This window comes from Carettochelys insculpta, chromosome 6 (genome assembly GCF_033958435.1).
Source record: "Carettochelys insculpta isolate YL-2023 chromosome 6, ASM3395843v1, whole genome shotgun sequence".
NCBI lineage: Eukaryota > Metazoa > Chordata > Testudines > Carettochelyidae > Carettochelys > Carettochelys insculpta.
Genome location: NC_134142.1, coordinates 17995923 through 18013941, shown reverse-complemented (window position 1 = coordinate 18013941; position 18019 = coordinate 17995923). Strand labels below are relative to the sequence as shown.

At 40.4% G+C, this 18019-nt stretch overlaps 1 protein-coding gene across 2 annotated transcripts in view; it reads right to left on the bottom strand.

Moving 5' to 3' along the window:
- Positions 1-423: 423 nt before the first annotated feature.
- NUDT14 (nudix hydrolase 14) overlaps positions 424-18019 on the bottom strand; it is a 73181-nt gene continuing 55585 nt past the window's right edge. Inside the window, exon 5 of one of the 2 annotated variants that reach the window (XM_074996374.1) lies at positions 424-1795. In XM_074996374.1, the coding sequence (XP_074852475.1) occupies positions 1555-1795 (241 nt within the window). In that variant the 3' untranslated portion in view covers positions 424-1554. Of the gene's footprint in view, positions 1796-14788; positions 16378-18019 lie in introns of those variants that run through there. The other variant, XM_074996375.1, reaches the window with a different exon arrangement.

Below are 18019 nucleotides of genomic sequence, written 5' to 3'. Positions count from 1 at the left end.
CTTCTGTTGACAGAGGGCTTCCTCTCCCCCCAGCATCCAAACAACTTTTTGTCGACAGACACTGCCAGTGGAAGTACCAAGTTTTGTTCACAGACTGTCGACAAAATGCATTTTGTGTGTAAATACTCCATGAATTTAGTTGACAAAACACTCTAGCATAGACGTAGCCTGTCTCTTACATCCTTGTGCTTCCATCTTGGTATTTTAAAATATTTTGCTGGCCACTGTATTTTCTGCTGTAAGCCAGGCTCTTCTGACATTTTGTACATACTTTTTATACAAGTATTTTCAGATACTCATATACTTATTAGTAGCATTAGCTCCACCTTATGCAGATTAAAAGGCTTTTGTGTAATAATTCTGAAGGAATGAACAACAGATAGTAGTGACAACAGTCTGTAACAAAAGGCTTTAAAATTGATAAGAGGTATAAGAGTTATTTATTATTTGTATTATAGTAGTACCCAGATGCCTCAGCTGAGACCAGTCTCAGCTGTGATATGAACTGTACAGAATAATGGAAAGAGGATCCATGCCCCGAGGTGCTTAAAATTTAAAATAAAATATGAAAGACAAAGCCAATGCAGAGTTCATGAAAACTCCAGAAACCCAAGTCCTCTCTTGATCCAACGACCAGCTATAAAATAGGCAGCAATGAAGAGATATTAAGAGATGAATTCTACTCTAGGGAACATGCACATGGCTCCCACAGATCTCAATGGGAACTGAGCACAGGAGAGTAAAATTTGATCCAAAATAATCCAGTAATCTATAAAAGAAACAAGCAAACGTTCGTATCGATGTCAACTCACACATTTTTAGATACTGAAATCATACTTGCATTATCAACTAGTGCACAGCATTACAATCAGGGTATGGTAAAACAGATTCTCAATAAGCCCATCTTCAGATTTGAAAATATAATATCATTAGGGTTATTTGCAAATGTCTCTTGTTGTGCATGCTTAAGAAATAAAACATCACCATATCTAGAAATACATGAGGTTTCTTCCCATTGGGCCTGTGTACAAGGGAACAGCTCTGTGTGGCACTGTGAACAGAGAGTTGGGAATGTGAGCAGGTATGTCTGTCACTGCTCAGATCTACTGGCACAAATTCTGTTTCTAGGGACAGCAGCTAATACTAGAGTGGAAAAGCAGCTATCAGTACTATATCTCATATTGGGGTAGCAGCCACCCTGTTGCTCTGTGGCTTTGAAGGGATGGTGGTAAAGTATTTCCCATAAACAGAGGTCCTTTGCACAAAACATATTTACTACACTTTGAACAAGGGGACCAAGATTTGGCCCTGAGACACCTAGGGTGAAATCCCAGCCCCACTGAAACCAATGAGAACTTTGCTATGGAGTTCATTGGTTCCAGGATTTCACACTAGACTTTAATTTTAAAATCCGGAGAGATTCTGTGATTAGGCTTTTTATATGCATCTCCCCTTCCTACTCCAAAAACTAAACTTTTTTCGACCTACATCTCAGTGATCCATAGAATAAACAGGAAGGCATTTGTCAAGTTACTAAATCCTGGCACTCATTTTTTATTTTTCCTGTGTCCCCAGAGCAACATTGCTTTGGAACCACATGAAGCTGAAGATAACACCCATTGTCTTAGGGAAATGCTCATCAAAAGCAAATTTCATGGAGTCCTGTAAAGGTACTTCTACAACTTCAATCAGCTCCCCCTCTTCTGGTTGGCCTCCACCTTCTCCGGTTTTCATCTGATCTGTTACTTCTGCATAAAATAAGGTTTGCTTAGAACCTGTCACACCAACTCCAGACCTGGAAAGTAAACAGAAGAGGATAAACTTCACATTTAAAGAAAATCAATATTTCATGTGTAGGAAACTGGGGATATGGCCCTCAGTTTGTTCCCCTGGTTAATACCAAAATAAAAATAATTATTAATTAATTGTAAGTATATAAAGCAAAAATAAGAAGCCTCTTTTTATTCATAAAAAGTTTACTAAAATTGCCATGCAGAAATATAAGGGCACTTTTGAGTTCAGTTCCAGCTGAGCACAGATCTGTCTACGGTGGCATTCTGTAGCTGCTCTGAATGTTCATTTTGAAAGGAGATGGAACAATAGATCTAACAAATGGAAGATTTTTCAATTGACTTCAGTGGGAGCTTGTTTGGGCCCTGATCCACAGAAACTTGTAAACAACACAGTGAAGTTCGCTTGCAAGCTACATTGTTTGCTTATTTTTATAAGAAATTTTTTGATTTCTGGTGCTTCAGATTAGTTCCATTCACAGCTGGAGTCCTCTATTTACATGCCCGATAGATGCGAGAATGGAACGGCAGCATGAGTCTTTTCTACATCTTGCCTAACCCTTTTGCCTTGACCCAAATGGAACACTGTAAGAATGAATGCATCTAAAATAATTCAGCCTCTGAGCTGTATTTGTTATCATGGATTTGGATATGGATATTTTAGATTATGTAGTCTTTCTGCAGCTAGACCTCTTGCTGTGTGTTATACTTCTTATTTGTTAATCCTCCATTGCTTAAGAACTATTTCATTTAGATATTTTTAAAATAAGACATAAGTACATAATCCACTTACTAAGTCCTTCCAAGAAAATAGTCACATTACAACCACAACTTCTGCATTTTCTCTGCTTACAAATGACTTCTAAGACATATTGGGGGCTGATATGAAGCCCACTGGAGCACTGGATCAGGCCATGAATGCTGAAGAGTTGCCTTTAATATTACTGTACACAGGATTCCAAGATGTGTAGTAGATTAAATATTTATTCAATACATAGTTTCCAATAAAATAAAAATCTGATAGGCTATAACCTCTCGTACCCAATCTCTAGACAAATAAATCTCCCACTTAATCCAAGTTAAATCACATACCCAGCAAGAATTCAAGCCCGGCAGTATTCCTTCAATCTTTTAAACCAAATCTAAATATTGTGGCTGAGCATTTAATATTAATTACTCAGTTTTCACTATGATCAATATACACCATCTTTTTCCTTTATGAAAACCGAATTGGGAGTCAACAAGCTGAATCATCTTCCTAACTCTCACTTGGCGAGGCAGTTCCAACTCTCTGTGCTTCAGTTCCTGCATCTGTAAAAAGTGGATAATTAAACCTTCTGATCTCTGTGAAGAGCTTGTAAGAGACTAGGATGAAGGGTGCTGTGTAAGTGTTGTCTATTCTGTGCTTTCTCTGTGTTGGTACTATTCTTCTGATACATTCCTTGGCCATAGATGATGTGACCTAGCAGGAGGTAGCAAGACAACAGGTTAACAGACTTTCTCCCTCTGTCTCCCTACTCTTACTGAAGGACGTGACCTGCTTTCTCAGTAAAACTGAATTACCATTTACTATCAGTAATGACCTGTTTTTTGCTGCAACTGTATGTAGTATTTGTATCCTAGTATGGTGGCTATCACTGCAAGCTTGTCAAGAAACAAGCTATTCAGCACTGACAATGATTCACAGACTTGATGCACCACAGGCACAAGAGCAAATGCATTCTCTGGACCCCCCCACCACACCACGTGAACCCTTTTTTCCTTTAATGGAAAGCTGCCCTTCATCAGGCACACTGCTGCACATCTCAGTAGCAAGAGAAGAGCCAACTGGCAGAAGACACAATAGAAATGCAGCCTTTGGAAGCAGCAGAGTTTACATGCCGGGCCCACCTTGCTGGTTTTATCGTTCTAATCTCACCATACAAGTAAGGTGGGCCCATTTCTCATGAAGTTGCTACCAGTACCCAGTTTTCTATAGCTGGAATGACATTATAATGCTAATATGCTATCTATTTTCTTGGTACTACTAAGCAATAATGCATGGCACTAAAAAGGAACACTGCAAATGAATTACTGACTAAAAAGAAACAAGTATTATTTCCGAACTGACCACAGGCAGGCCCTTTACATTCTATGAGCCCATTCTATGTTTGCTTTGTAAACATGCAGAGCCTGGTCTATTCTTCTTGCTTTCACGAGTGTAGCCTTGTGAGGGAAAGTAGGGGGTGGGTGTTGCCTTTCCCCTTCCCACAGCTGCAAGCCCACTGGCCTGGCTGGAGCTGTCTCTGAAATACAGAAGTCAAATTATACCTAAGTTTGCTTTCTACCACTGACCTACACCCTGAACGCTATCAACTCTTCCCTATCCTGGCTCAGCCTGTTTAACAATATTGAAACTTAAAAGACTAATTTGCTGTGGAATAATACATTTTTATATCACATTTAATTTAATTCTTGGCCCTCATTTTCCCATCCCTTTCTATTGTCTTGTTATCTATGTATTGTTTGTATGAGGGGCACTTTGCTTTTCATGCTCTATATGAGATGGAGATATATTGTTCTTTACATAGGGTAGGATTTGTTCCTCATCAGTTATTTTTGGATGTTATTAATAATTACAAAAACACACAGAGCCTTGGATTTGATATCTAAGTAGAAACCTAGAGAAATGAAATAAATATTGGATTAATTTAGACTGTAAAATCTTCAGAGCAGAGAATGTTTCTTGTTAATCTCTATAGCTGCCATGGTAAATTACAGCACTCCAGACGTGTTTAATGATAAATAAATAAATAAATAAATAAAATACTGATGATGGCTGGCTGTCGTTCAGCTTCTGATTTGATCTCAACAAGACTTATACAAATCTGAGTAGTTTTTATCATATTGTATTACACCCAAAAATAGCAAGTGGAAAAAACCCACTTTCAAGTTGTAAAATATATTCCCTTCCCTTTAATCTGCCTTTGGCCCACTTCACCTTTTCAAGCAACTAAACTGGTACAGGTCTGCAGGTAGACAAGAAAAATATTATATGTAACCTAGTTAGTTTAATATTAATTCAAAGGGTCAGTCTGTAGCCCACCACATTTAAAAACATATGAGCCTTATTATAAAGACCCTTTCACGCCAACTTTCAGCCTTAATTATTTAATTATTTACAGGGTAAGTGTTAACTGTATTACCCACAACCTTTTACTGTTGCAAGAGCTGCAGCTGTGGGAATCATGGAGCTCTCCCATTATGCATCTTTTCTTTAGTGCAGAAGAAAATTGTTTCCTGAGGCACAGCATCATGAGAGATCCAGTTTCTTGCCACAGGACCTCAAGTAGCTTGTTTATTTCACTTCAGGATATTATTAACATCAATGACACTCCTACTTAGTAAAGTCTGATTTCAAAATATCAAGACTGGCAGTTATTTTCAAACATATGATGTTTTTAAATGATTTTTGGCCTGGATCTCATATCTTTCCTATACTGTAATGCATGGGACTACACACAGTTTGGCTATGTCTACACTCGCCCAAATCTTCGAAATGGCCTGTCTGCTCATAGGAATAGGGGGATTTCGCAGTTGGTGGGGGACGAGCCGCGCGGCAGTGAAAAGCGGCAATTTCGAAGAGCTGCAGCTGGCGGCATGCTAATGAGGCGCTGAACATGAATTTCAGCACCTCATTAGTAATCTTCGAAATGGCCATTTGCATGGCCATTTTGAAGATCAGGGCTAGTGTAGACACGGCCTTTAGGTCATATCTTGCCATCTAATTATGTATAGAACTTGCCACTGAAATCGATGGAAACTTTGGAGTAACAAAATTTTGTGGTAGGATATGGCCACAGGTTCATTTTGTTTGTTTTTTTCTGTGTATTCTCTCAATGCAATTTGAGATTGTCTTGAGTTAGTTTTAAAATAAGTATCCATCTCCAAATAAGCAACATACAATAACAAAAGGTCTGATAAATGCTTTTCACTGCAGTTGTTTTACTCCTTTTGTTAAGACTTCATATTTCTAAATCTATTTGCATTTTAATACAACAGCTCCTCTTGGAACTAAGCTGGTTAACTTTGCATATTTTGTATGATATTCAGGTCCATTGATGGGTGTGGGGAAGGGACGGAGGCTGTTGCCCTGACACCTGGGTACTGAAAAAGACCTCTGGCTCCCAGCTGCTGCTTCTCTGCAGCCCTAGGCCTTTTAAATTGCTGCTAGAGCTGAGCACTTTTGATGCTGCTGGGGGGGGGGGGCGGGGGCGGGGGCGTGTGATCCTGGTGGCACCCAGGGCTTGGCACCAGGGGCCCAGCAATGCTGTTGGCTTGCTTGATAATATTACATTATTTTCTGTGTAACATTAAATGGACTAGGTTATGCCTAATGGTTTAATTGCTAAGGTACAGAGCTGTCTCATTTTGGTTTCTACTTCAGGAAGAAATCAAAAGAGAAAACAGTATGTTTTACTGCACAAAAAGATCTATTTCCACTATTTTTCCACTTGTTGTTTTTTGTCTTTATTAGTTATGATCAAACTTTTGCTTATCAGTAATTGAATGTGTCCATGCTCCCTCCCCAATTACTGTTCAGTTGGCTCAGTAGAGGAGCATGGTATGTGAGGCTCAGCTGGGGCTAGAGCTGGAGTTGGGCTGAGCCAGGGATGTTGCTGTGGTTGTTCCCTCCCTCCTTGTGGGGGATAGCGTAGGTCCGGCTGCATGCTCACTGAATGTTCCTCAGTGCCCCTCTCAAGGGAGTGCACCCTACAGTTTGAGGACCACCGATGTCAATGATTTGGCTTGGTTATCTTTTGATTTGGTTAAGTGTTATCTCATGGATCAGCTGCACATATAGAAAGTGGAAAATGACTGTCTAAGAAGTACAGCAGAAAGGGATCTGCTGGTCATAATGGATCACAAGCTAAATATGAGTCAACACTGTAACTGTTGCAAAAAAAGTAAACGCCATTCTGAGAAGTATTAGCAGGATTGGTGTAAGTGAGACATGAGAAGTAATTCTTCCATTCTACTCCATACTCATTAGGCCTCAACTGGAGTATTGTGTCCTGTTCTCGGCAACCCATTTCAGGAAAGAAGTGGACAAATTGGAAAAAGTCTACAAAAGAGCTACAAAAATGATTAGAGATCTACAAAACATGACCCATGAGGGAAGATTGAAAAAATGGGTTTAGTCTGGAAAAAAGAGAAGACATGATAACAGCTTTCAAGTCCATAAGCATATGGGAGCTATGTGCTGTGTGAAAGGAAGCTGCATCTACATTTATCATTGCAGCCTTTCTTGGCTGCCTCCCCACTTTCAGAGCCTCTTCCCACTGCTGGAACCTTTCACTGGGGGGAGAAGAGGAAGAAAAGCTCTAGCATGAGGGAGGCAACAAGACACTACACAGCTAAAAATAATAGTACAGATGTGCGGAAGGTACTGCTTAGGCAAGCAGAGAGTGGTGTAGGGCATATACCTTGAAGACTCAGGTGTGTATGCTCTTACCTAGACCAGGTCTCATTGTCTGCACAGCTATTTATATCTGTGCTAGCTGGGTATGCACTGACTGTACTCTACACGTTAGTGGAATAGTAAACATAACCTTAGCTAGACCCACCATCTGTTTGAGTTTTTGAATCTTACTATGCAATATGTTACTTTCCACTTGTTTTATCTCTGCTCTGTGGAGACACCTTCCAGGTTATTCTTGATTAACTTTGTCACCTGTCCTGGAAATCAAAACCTATTCACAATGTTTTCACAAGTATTGTTCTGAGAAAAAAACAGCCATCACCAGATGCCAAAACCAAACCATGCCAACAGATATCAGAAATGAATTTTGACTATATTTTATCCACATCTTGTCTATGCTTCTTTTTAGCATGCTGACATGTAATAGTTTCATCTGTGCTTTTCAAAGGTGCCCATGTGAATTAAGGACCCAGCATACACTGAACTTCAGTGGTATTTGGATGCCTACATTAATTACGGTCCTTTGAAAATCTCACTCGTATCACTGTGGGACAAACTCAGCAATGACATAAGTGGGTGGAGCTCTTGGACATCAATGGGAGCTTCACCTACTTTGGATGAGGGATGAGTTTCTCCTGTGGAGTTTACAGTCAGTGCAACTGAAAGCTGTGGGGCTTACAAGCGCTGCTGGTCAAGTCACTAGTACTTGAAAAGAAAAGAAAAACAGCCACACAAGGTGAGACCAAAGGTCCATCTAGCCCAGTATCCTGTCTTCCGAGAGCAGCCAATAGCAGGTGCCCCAGAGGGAATGAACAGAACAGGAAATCAACAAATGATCTCTCCTGGTCATCCTTTCAGAGCTTCTAGCAAATAGAGCATAGGAACCCTACCCTGCCCATCCTTGCTAACAGGCATTGAATTTATGTAGGTTTATTTTTTGAACCGTTACTGTTCTGGAATTCATAACATGCTCTGTTAAAGAGTTCCACAAGTTAACTGTGTACTGTATGAAGAAATGCTTCCTTTTTTTTGTTTGAACCCTGTTGTCTATTAAATTCACTTAGTGACCCTAGTTCTTGTATTATGACAAGGAATAAATAAAGCTTCCTTATTTACTTGCTCCACATGTCATGATTTTATTGATCTCTATCTCATCTCCCCTTAGTCCTCTCTTTTACAAGCTGAGAAGTCCCAGTTCCATACCCCATATGTTCCATACCCCAAACATAAATTACATAAAGCTCAGTAATTTCCAGACAATAGCTTGTAAGACCTTCAAGCCCACTAGCACTGAATTTTTCCTGCTTTATGAGAGAATTTAAAACACAGAAATCTGTTACCTGTAAAGTTGGGAATTCAAGTCACCAAATGAAAAGAAGTTGTGGTTTTCATAGCCATGTTAACCTGGCATGTTGTAAAAATGTTATATTTTCTATTCTGAACTTGCATTTTAAGTATTAATATTAGAATACTTGGGTCAAATCATAGTCTAGCCTAGTCTACAGATGAATAAAAGTATGTAAGGTACCCACTTACGACCACATGTGGGCTGTCCACACTAGGGCTGGGTCTACAGCAGCCGCTCTCCCAGCAGCTCCATGCTAATGAGCAGCCTTGCAATTGCAAATGGCTGCTCATTAGCATGGTCCCACAGCTCATTAGCATAGCCGTGTAAGATCTCACTCTCAGCGTGGGGGGGTGTTGGCTGTAAATAGGCCATGTGGATGTACCCCTGCCGGCAACTAAGGGGCTGGCAACAGAGGGGCTTTTTGATGGTAGGGGCATGGCCACGCTGCCATTTTACTGCCTGCACCCCCCCACTCTGCTGAGAGTAGGATCTTGCATGGTTATGCTTATGAGCCATGGGGCCATCTAATGAGCAGCCATTTGCAATTGTGAGGCTGCTCATTAGCATGGAGCTGCCGGAGAATGGTTCCATGTAGAGTCAGCTTAGGGCTAAAAACACACGAGGAGATGAAGCCTCTGAAGGAGCAGTACTTTCTCCCCAACATAGGTAGGAGTGTGCTGACAGGGTTGGGACTGCGTGGGGTCATAACTAGAAGTGCTGTGTATACTCCCCTTTCAGAGCACCAGGGAATACTGTAGGTATATTGTGAATCAGACTTCCTCTTGGAAGAGCGCAATGTCATTCTAACCGTGGTTAAGGCTTGTGGCAAAACACAAAGCAGCCCTGAATAGTTGGGTTGTTAAAGTAATTTCAGAAAATATACATGATGCATATTGAAGCTGTTGTTGTTTCTCTAAGAAACAAGACTTGTCATTTTGTGACTTTTATTATTTTTTGATCCTTAATCCTATATTAAATAAGCACTATATTTTATTAGGCTCCATTACTAGGAAAAAAAGTATTTAATTACCTTTTAAATTTTTTTAACAAAGTGCTTGGAGACTACAACTGAGATTGGGATCCAGTTACTCTAGATGCTGCACACACACATTGTAAGAGTGGGTGTCTGCTCTCAACAGTTTATCATGATACATAAACCCATGTAGTCAGAACTTTGTGGGTTCATGGTTAACTTTCCCATTTCCTGACTTTTAGGCATGTGCAAACTTATTGTATTATGTGTATTTTAAATGAATGTATATCTAAATCATCATTTACTCATAATTTTAAACCTTCCCTATTGAGACATCTGGAGTATTGCACAAGAAACATGAACTGTCTTTGTTAGCAACAATGAGATTCTGTGTACAATTTAATTCATAAATCTAGTACGCAGTATATAAAAGTGGAACTACTAAGTTTTTCTTAAACAGTGATTCATTTTAATTTTACAATCATTCAAAGTGCTACATGTTCACATTTGAAACTGGCACACATTGACTTCGTTGTACTTTTAATTTGCATAACTAAGGTGAAATTTTCTTTTTATCTATTTAGAAAATGCAACTTTAATTTGGATGCAGAATCTGGTATATAGAGAATATATAATGTCATGCTTAGCAGCAAATACAATATCACAATGGCCTTTGAACTGCATTCCAAATCTACTCAGACAAATTATGTGCCGTTTCCATTGTAATTTCTTAAGACCTTTATACAGTTCTAATGTTATAAGCAGCAGGTGCAGCATAGAAAAAGAATAGAAGCAATTAACACAAAATTATATTACACAGTACTTGCCACAAACAGGTGTACTAGCAGGTGATCTTTCTAATTATAATACATTTTATTGTTCCATAGCCATTAACTATAGTGCAATAAGGTAAAAATGGATTGTATTCATAGGTTACTATGTAGAAGGAATAATATCTTTGAAAATATTATGGTGCACAGTATTAGTTTCACGGGATAAAGCTGTGTTCTTTCTTTTATACCTTCTATCTACTGTAAATATTCACATTTAGAGTGACTAAAGTCATGAATCTATTCCAACAGGCTCCTAAATAATTTGGTCTGATTTTCTGCAATGCTGAGTACCCATAGCTCCCACTGTGGCCACTGTATACAGTTTATTATATCCTCTGACAAAAAACAGGGGTGGGGGGTGAGGACTGGGGAGAGGGAGAGGTTGAATAGGTCATAAACAATTACTACCCTTTCTGTAACTGGCGTTCTTTAAGAGGTGTTGCTGATGTTAATTATATGTGCATGCATGTCACACAAAGTCACTGAAGATTTTTCCCTTAGCATCTGTCACGGCAGCTCTAGTGCCCTTTGATGCTGCATGCTCAGTATAAAGGGGCTAGTCAGCCCTGCACGCTTTCAATACCCTTCTATTGGCTCACTCCAACAGCACAGCAGAAGGGTGGGTTGTGGAATGGACATGAGTAACATATCTTGAAGAACAGGTATTTTTTTCTTTTTTGAGTGCTTGTTCATGTTCATGCCATATTATGTGACTCCCAAGTGGCACCAAAAGATATGAAGTCAGAGTTCATGGACACTTGGACTGCAAGCTGGCATCATCTCTAGCCTACGATGGCACAGAAGAAGAAGGTATGCACTGATGACCAGGTCACTGCTCTGCAAAGGTCCTGGATCAGGACTTGGGCCAAAAATGTTACTAATAAAGCCTGATAAAGTTCTCATCAAAAGGCTGGTCAAGATGGCAGATGATAAGAAGCCTGCCTGCTCAAAGCATATGCAAGTGCAGTTGATCCTGGGTTAAATTCTCTGGATCAAAACAGGCAGGTCTTTCATTCTATCTGCCACAAATAGCTATGTGGATTTAGGGAACAAGCCTGGACCTCTTTCTGCAGAAGGCCTGGACATGTCTAATATCTCGTGTGCGCAGATCCCACTCAATATTTTTTTGTGATTTCACAAAGAAAACGGACAGGAAAATAGCTTAGTTACTATAAAAAACTGCAAAGCCACTCTTTGAAGGAATGTGGAGTGGGGTGAAATTGCACCTTGTCCTTAAGGAATACACTGTATATGGGGATTCTGATGTAAAGCCCTGGATTTTTGAGACCCTCCTGCTTGAGGTCATCACCACCAGGAAGGTCAACTTCCAGGAAAGAAAGTCCTACAGAGGCACCAGGCTGCTCAATGCTCCCACAGCTTCATCGGGGAGGAGGTGACCTGCACAGCAGGGGCTCTTCTGCCTCTTCTTCTGCACCACCCACATCAGATAGCCCCAAGTCTTGAGTATTACTACTGGATTTGGTACCGGAATCAGAGTCAGGTGTCAGATGTTGCGGCAAAGAGGCCTTTCTCTCAGATACCACCAAGCACGAACGTCTGGAAGGCAGTTTCAGTACTAGGGTAAAACCCCACAGATTCCAAAAAGGCCACTGTATCTGGATAGGCCATTGCTCACTGGGCCAAGCATCTAGAGAGGCACTCACATAAAGATCTGACAGAATGTACACAGGGTATTGGTATCAGTCCCTGTGCTGCGTGCATGACTTCATTGTGTACTTTGATGATGAGCTGGCTTGTGGGGACCATGGGCAGGCAGTACTCAGGAAAGTCCTTGGGATTTATGGGCCCCTATGCAGCACTATTAAATTGGTGCCCCTATACCCAATTGCAACTGAGGAGGTGGTGGTGGGGCAGATGATTTTTAGAGATGTGATTTTATAATCTTCAGCAGCACACTAAAGAAATATTTTTCAAGAAAATTTTAATCTAAGGTCTTGTTGATAGATACAATAAGTTCAGAACCTGATGGTACATACCTCTGTTTGACAAATGTCTGTTAAATGAATGGCTCTTTTCGAGGTTCAGTATCCTGCTAGCAGGTCTGGCAGGCTTTTTCACTTTTAAGCTAACTAGATCCTCTCCAGATGAAGCAAAGCTACGGAACATGTTTAGGAAGAGGTAGGTAGGTGGATATTAAGATCTAGTGATGTGTACTCTGTGTACGGGTAAGAATTGCCTTGCCCTTACTTCCACTAGCTGTTGTTGAGCATCCAGGGAATGGAGAAGCCCTTTGCTGACATCCGCACGGTCAGTTTTCTTTTGGTCAACGCTGGCGGACCCGGTGCTGGATAGGATTTTAGATAAACATGCCGCCTTCTACTTGACATCCTCACCAGTGCCAGTTCCTGCCCTCTTCGTAGTCCCATTTGGTGTCTGGCTGCAGAAATGCCTCCAGAGTGGATGGAACCACAATCCTGCTGGTATCATAATGATCCCGCACCCCCTCCAGTGTTAGCAGCTGTCCTGAAACAGACTAATAGCATGTGAGAGAAGGGCAGAGTTGACAGTGCTCCTTGTGGGACAGGGGCAGATAGTGGTCTCGCTCAGGCCACTCCCCACTGCACTCTGTGTGCTTGACCCTCCTTGGTTCTAGGGAATGGTCCCTCTTGGACCATTACTTTTTGTATTTCTTCCTCAGCACTGGTGAAGGGGAATGGTGCCAAGAGACCCATTCTGCCAAAGAAGCACTCCACACTAATGCTGTTTAATACAATATTAAGTACAGAGTCTGACTGGGTTGGCTCCAGTGACAGTGTGAGTGCAGCTTCCATTAGGATGGACTTTTGCCTAGCCTCCCTCTCCTCTTTTGCATAAGACTTGAACTGCTGGCAGATCTGGCAACCTTCTCACAGGTGAACTTCTCCCAAACATTTCAGACATCTGGAGCATAGGTCATTCACCAGCATGGATTTGCTGCAGGGTGCAGTGGCTTTGAAGCCTGTAGATTACAACATGCCAGCGCAACTAAACCTGAAGGCACTAAACTTGAAAAGAAAGGATGGAATAATAGGAACTACTCATGAACATTTTGCCAAAGCAAGAGAAGCTGTTCCAGTGATCATCATGGGCTGTGTGACGACCCTGGGAGAATGTGGGGCTAACCAGGCTTCTTATATCAGCACGTGAGGATGCAGAACTGTAGGCTCTCTGGTGCCTGTGCATGCAGTATGTGCACACGCCTAAGACAGACTGGCCATAAGCAAGCAGTCAAAAAAGAACAATTAGTATTTTTACCTTGTTTTGCTCAATTGTTTAAATGTAAAGCACTCTACAAATACTCTTGATGAAGATTTTGAAAATGCTAGAACTCAGGAGAGTGCTAGAATAAATACCTTGCAATCAGGAAGAAAAATAAACCCCTTTTATTTTCCTCAGTAGTGCAATAAAAAAAGCCTTGAGCATGGTACTTGGGGCACTGCAGCCTAAGAAGCTAGTTCACAGCTGAACTTCATACAAGTTCAAATTTGAAGCCATAGCCACCTGGAGACTTTGAAGAAGCTTGTTGGCATTTTATAAAATGGTAAACCCAAAAGACCTGGCCATGCACAGGACACAGAAAAACTGATATTTCTCTTCTACGACGATAAACATCCTGGTTCATTCTGCATCCAATGGAATATAGATCTTAGTCTCTTACATGCCTATAAAGTACCTAGCACAATGATGGCGCTATAAATAATGACACATAAAAACAGTATGTTAAAAAAAGCAATAATAAACTTGCAAAGTCAGGCACTCACAATTTAGGAAATGAGTGGGATGATGCACTTTGCAAGTGGGTTTCACAGACACCTGCTGTCAGCAGAGGAATGGTGAAACCATGGGTTTCATTCAAGGCTCTGCAGGGGACTGAATTCTGGTGCTCCAAAGCATTGGGATGCTTAGGTTTCTCAAAGAAGGAGCACCAGAATTTATTTTTTTATACAGTCAAAACATTATGGCTGGGTCTACACGAGCCCCTTCCTTTTGGATGGGGCATGTTAATGAGTGGGTTCAAAAGATGCTAATGAGGTGCTGCCATGACTATGCAGCACCTCATTAGCATAATGGCAGCCGCAGCAATTCGAAAGTGCAGCTTTTCGAATCGTGCGCTGCCCATAGAGACGGGGACCTTCTGAAAGGACCCCCAGTTTTTGAAAGCCCCTTCTTCCTATCTGGTGCTAGGAAGAAAGGGCTTTCGAAAACTGGGGGGTCCTTTCGGAAGGTCCCCATCTTCACGGGCAGCGCGCAATTCAAAAAGCTGCACTTTCGAACTGCTGCGGCTGCCATTATGCTAATGAAGTGCTACCATAAATTTATGCTAATGAAGTGATGCATATTCATGGTAGCACCTCATTAGCATCTTTCGAACCCGCTCATTAACATGCGCCTTCTAAAGGAAGGGGCTCATGTAGACACAGGGTATATGTTTCTCTAGCCTGGATTCTCAGAAATAGTTTAACTATTTTGGCTTTAAAAAAAACCGCCTGAGGCAGACACCCAGCTTATAAAATTTTAGTCCAAATGCTTAAAGTCTGGTAACAAGATACTCTACCGAAAGTAGAATTTTTATACTACAAGTTGTTGGGCAGCCTTAGTAATAGGCAGGCTACCAGCCACAACTATCTCAGATAGCATAAAGCTAGAGTGATCATGTAAGGTGCCCCGAATAAGAGATGATACATAACTGCAAAGCCTCCAGAGCAGATCAAACAAAAAATTATATCAGTCATATAAGAATCATACAGGTTGAACTTCTCTAATATGGAAGTCTCTCATCCAGCATGATTTTAGTTAGCTGGATGACCACTTCTTATGGGTGTGGCCAAATTTCCCATGGTCCTATAAAGTTTGTTTACAGCCCCCGTCCTGGCTCTCCATGTTCTGTGCTGTTATTTAGCTCTAATTTATCCCTAAATGTCTTCTAAGAGCCCAGTAAGCTATGGAAGTGTTGGTAATGTGCTAGAAAATATTGACCTCCCATGGTCTGGCAAATTCTCTCATTTGGCACCAGTCAGATTCCAAGAGTGCTGGACTAGAGAAGTTCAACCTGTAATTTACTGTATCCCTCATGCTCGTGGACTATAACAACAGCAGACCGCTTTTCCCCTGGTTCCATATCTGCTGTGATGATACATGTCAGGAAGGGCAGAGTAAAGGTTCTGCTTGCAAATCTCCTTGTCCTCCTACTCTCCTCCTACCTGCGTGAGTGTGGGAAGCCCAAGCAGAGGACTGAGGAGAAACTCTATCACCTTTGATTCCATATGGAGGCCCATAGGGAAAGCTGCAGTCTCATCTCCCTATAGCTATCACACTATTAAGTAAAGAAGTGCCACTCTCACACAATCACTTTTCTAGTCACGAGTACACTTTGAAATGCTCCTGAGTTTACTGTATAAAAGAGTGGCTTTACTTCTGAAAACAAATAAAAACTAGATCAGATTACTGTTAACTACTTAATTCAAACTTACACAAGAAGGAAATTCAGAATGAACACTGACATGCTACTGTTTACCGTATGTCCAGACTCCTTCCTCTTAGTTCACATCCAACTGATTTCACAAGTGCACGCCTGCTGAGAGTTTGTGTATCATGAAGTGTCACAGGAACAAATCAGTGGGGACTGAAAATGCAAGGCTCTACAATGTTAAGAACTGTGCATAATACTGAAATATTGGGTCAACAAATACTTACTGGAAAGATTGCTCTATGGATCATTGAGCTGATACACTACGAAAATGGATCTGATTAATGCACTATATGATAAATCAAACTGATGAAAAACACATAATATTATGTTTTATGTCAGCATTTTTAATTAGCTATTCTTAGTGGTCACTCGATAACGAAGATGAAATTAGCTATTAGAAGGCTGATGAAAATACATTTCAACAATCTGAAAAAAATAGCTATTCAGTTGATATTGGCATTTTCCGTGTTCTTCTGGCTTTCTCTGGAGGTACTTGATGTCCCTGAAAGAGAGGATCAATTCTCATATTACGCCTTTACAGCAAATACCCAGGGCTCATGTTGGGCCATCACCCTTCAAGCTGAGGAAGAAACGAACAGGATACAGGCACAAAGAATGCAAAAGCACTGCTCCCCAACAGAGCTAAACCTATTCCTATTAAGAGAACAAGAACACAGAATTGTCTCTTTGTCTCCCAATGTGGCAGTGTGGAATTATCAATAATCCAACAAACAGGTGACCTATATAAACTAATTTTTAATTGAAACAAGCCACAAACTCCCTCTCCCAATGTGCAAAACAAATGCCTGAAAAATATCATCCTGAAGGTCACGATCCTGTGTTTCAATTTATAAAAGTGAACCACTCCACCTGCCTGGAGCGTCATTCAGTGGACCTCTGTACAAGCTAACTATGGCACCCATAAGGACCATAATACAGGACAGGGAACTTAAAGATTAATCACGACCATAAATTTATTTTATTTGGGAGTCACACTTCAAATAAAACTGGGCAACTCAAGTAAAAAAAATTCTGAAAAATTAAAAGTAATGTCTTGGAGAATGCATGTTGTTTCAACTAGATGTGAATTCTTATTGAGCTGTATATCCTAAAAATGGGGATTTACAATGGAATGGTGTCACAACTTTTTTAAAACATTTTTTGGACAGCATATCAACATCACACAAAATACTGTAACTGCTTTATTATTAATTCTATAAAGTGCTGTTTCTTTCAGTAGCACAAACCCCTAACTTAGCTTCAAGGAGTTTCAAGAAACAACTCTTGTGATTCACCCGCGTCGTCCCCCCACTTCCAACAGAAGTGTTGCTTGTTAATCCAGCAGGAAATAACATTTGCCAGGATTGACAGCTGCGAATTTGTATTCAATTCCCAAATTAAAAACCAATGACAGGGCCTACTTCAATAGAGCTGTCAAGTAAAAATGAAGTAAGTAAAAAACTTGCAGCCATTCTTTGTTCATTTGTACATGTATTTTGGATAATGGTAACAGATGCCTTTAATAATGCTACAGCCTGGTACGGAGATATAATGGCAATAAGGCTGTGAAAACATTTTCTTCTGAAATTATTTAATTCTTGACATTTCTTTAGTTCCAACAGCACAATTATATTTTCTTCTTATTTCTGATGGAATTTTTTGAAATATTTTACAATGAAATTAAAAACCAAATGTAAAAACATTTGTAACAGCACCAGCAACAAAGTGATTTAAAATGTAACCTAATATATATTGCTCATATGTGTAATTTGTGGCCCTGATCCTGCAAAGAGATCCAGTGGCACAAACCCAAAGATTGGGGTCCTAGAAATGCATGCTCACAGCTCATGTTGTGCAGTTTTGAATTAGAATAATGGTAATCAGCCATGGAAAAGGTCTAATATAATAGCCCCTCATACTGTGAGAATAGGATTTCTTACAATTCACTTTCTAGTCCTTCAGTAACTCAGTGTTTAAGAGCTCCAAGTAACGGGTTTTCCAGTCTATATGCTCCAGTCTAATAGGTATCACTTGCCCATGTTTCCTCTTTTTGAATTTAAATGTATTAATCTCAGTTTATAGTCCTTCATGTCTCCCTAAGTAAATCATTTTCTTTCTGGGAGCTTACGTCCTTAAGCAACTGT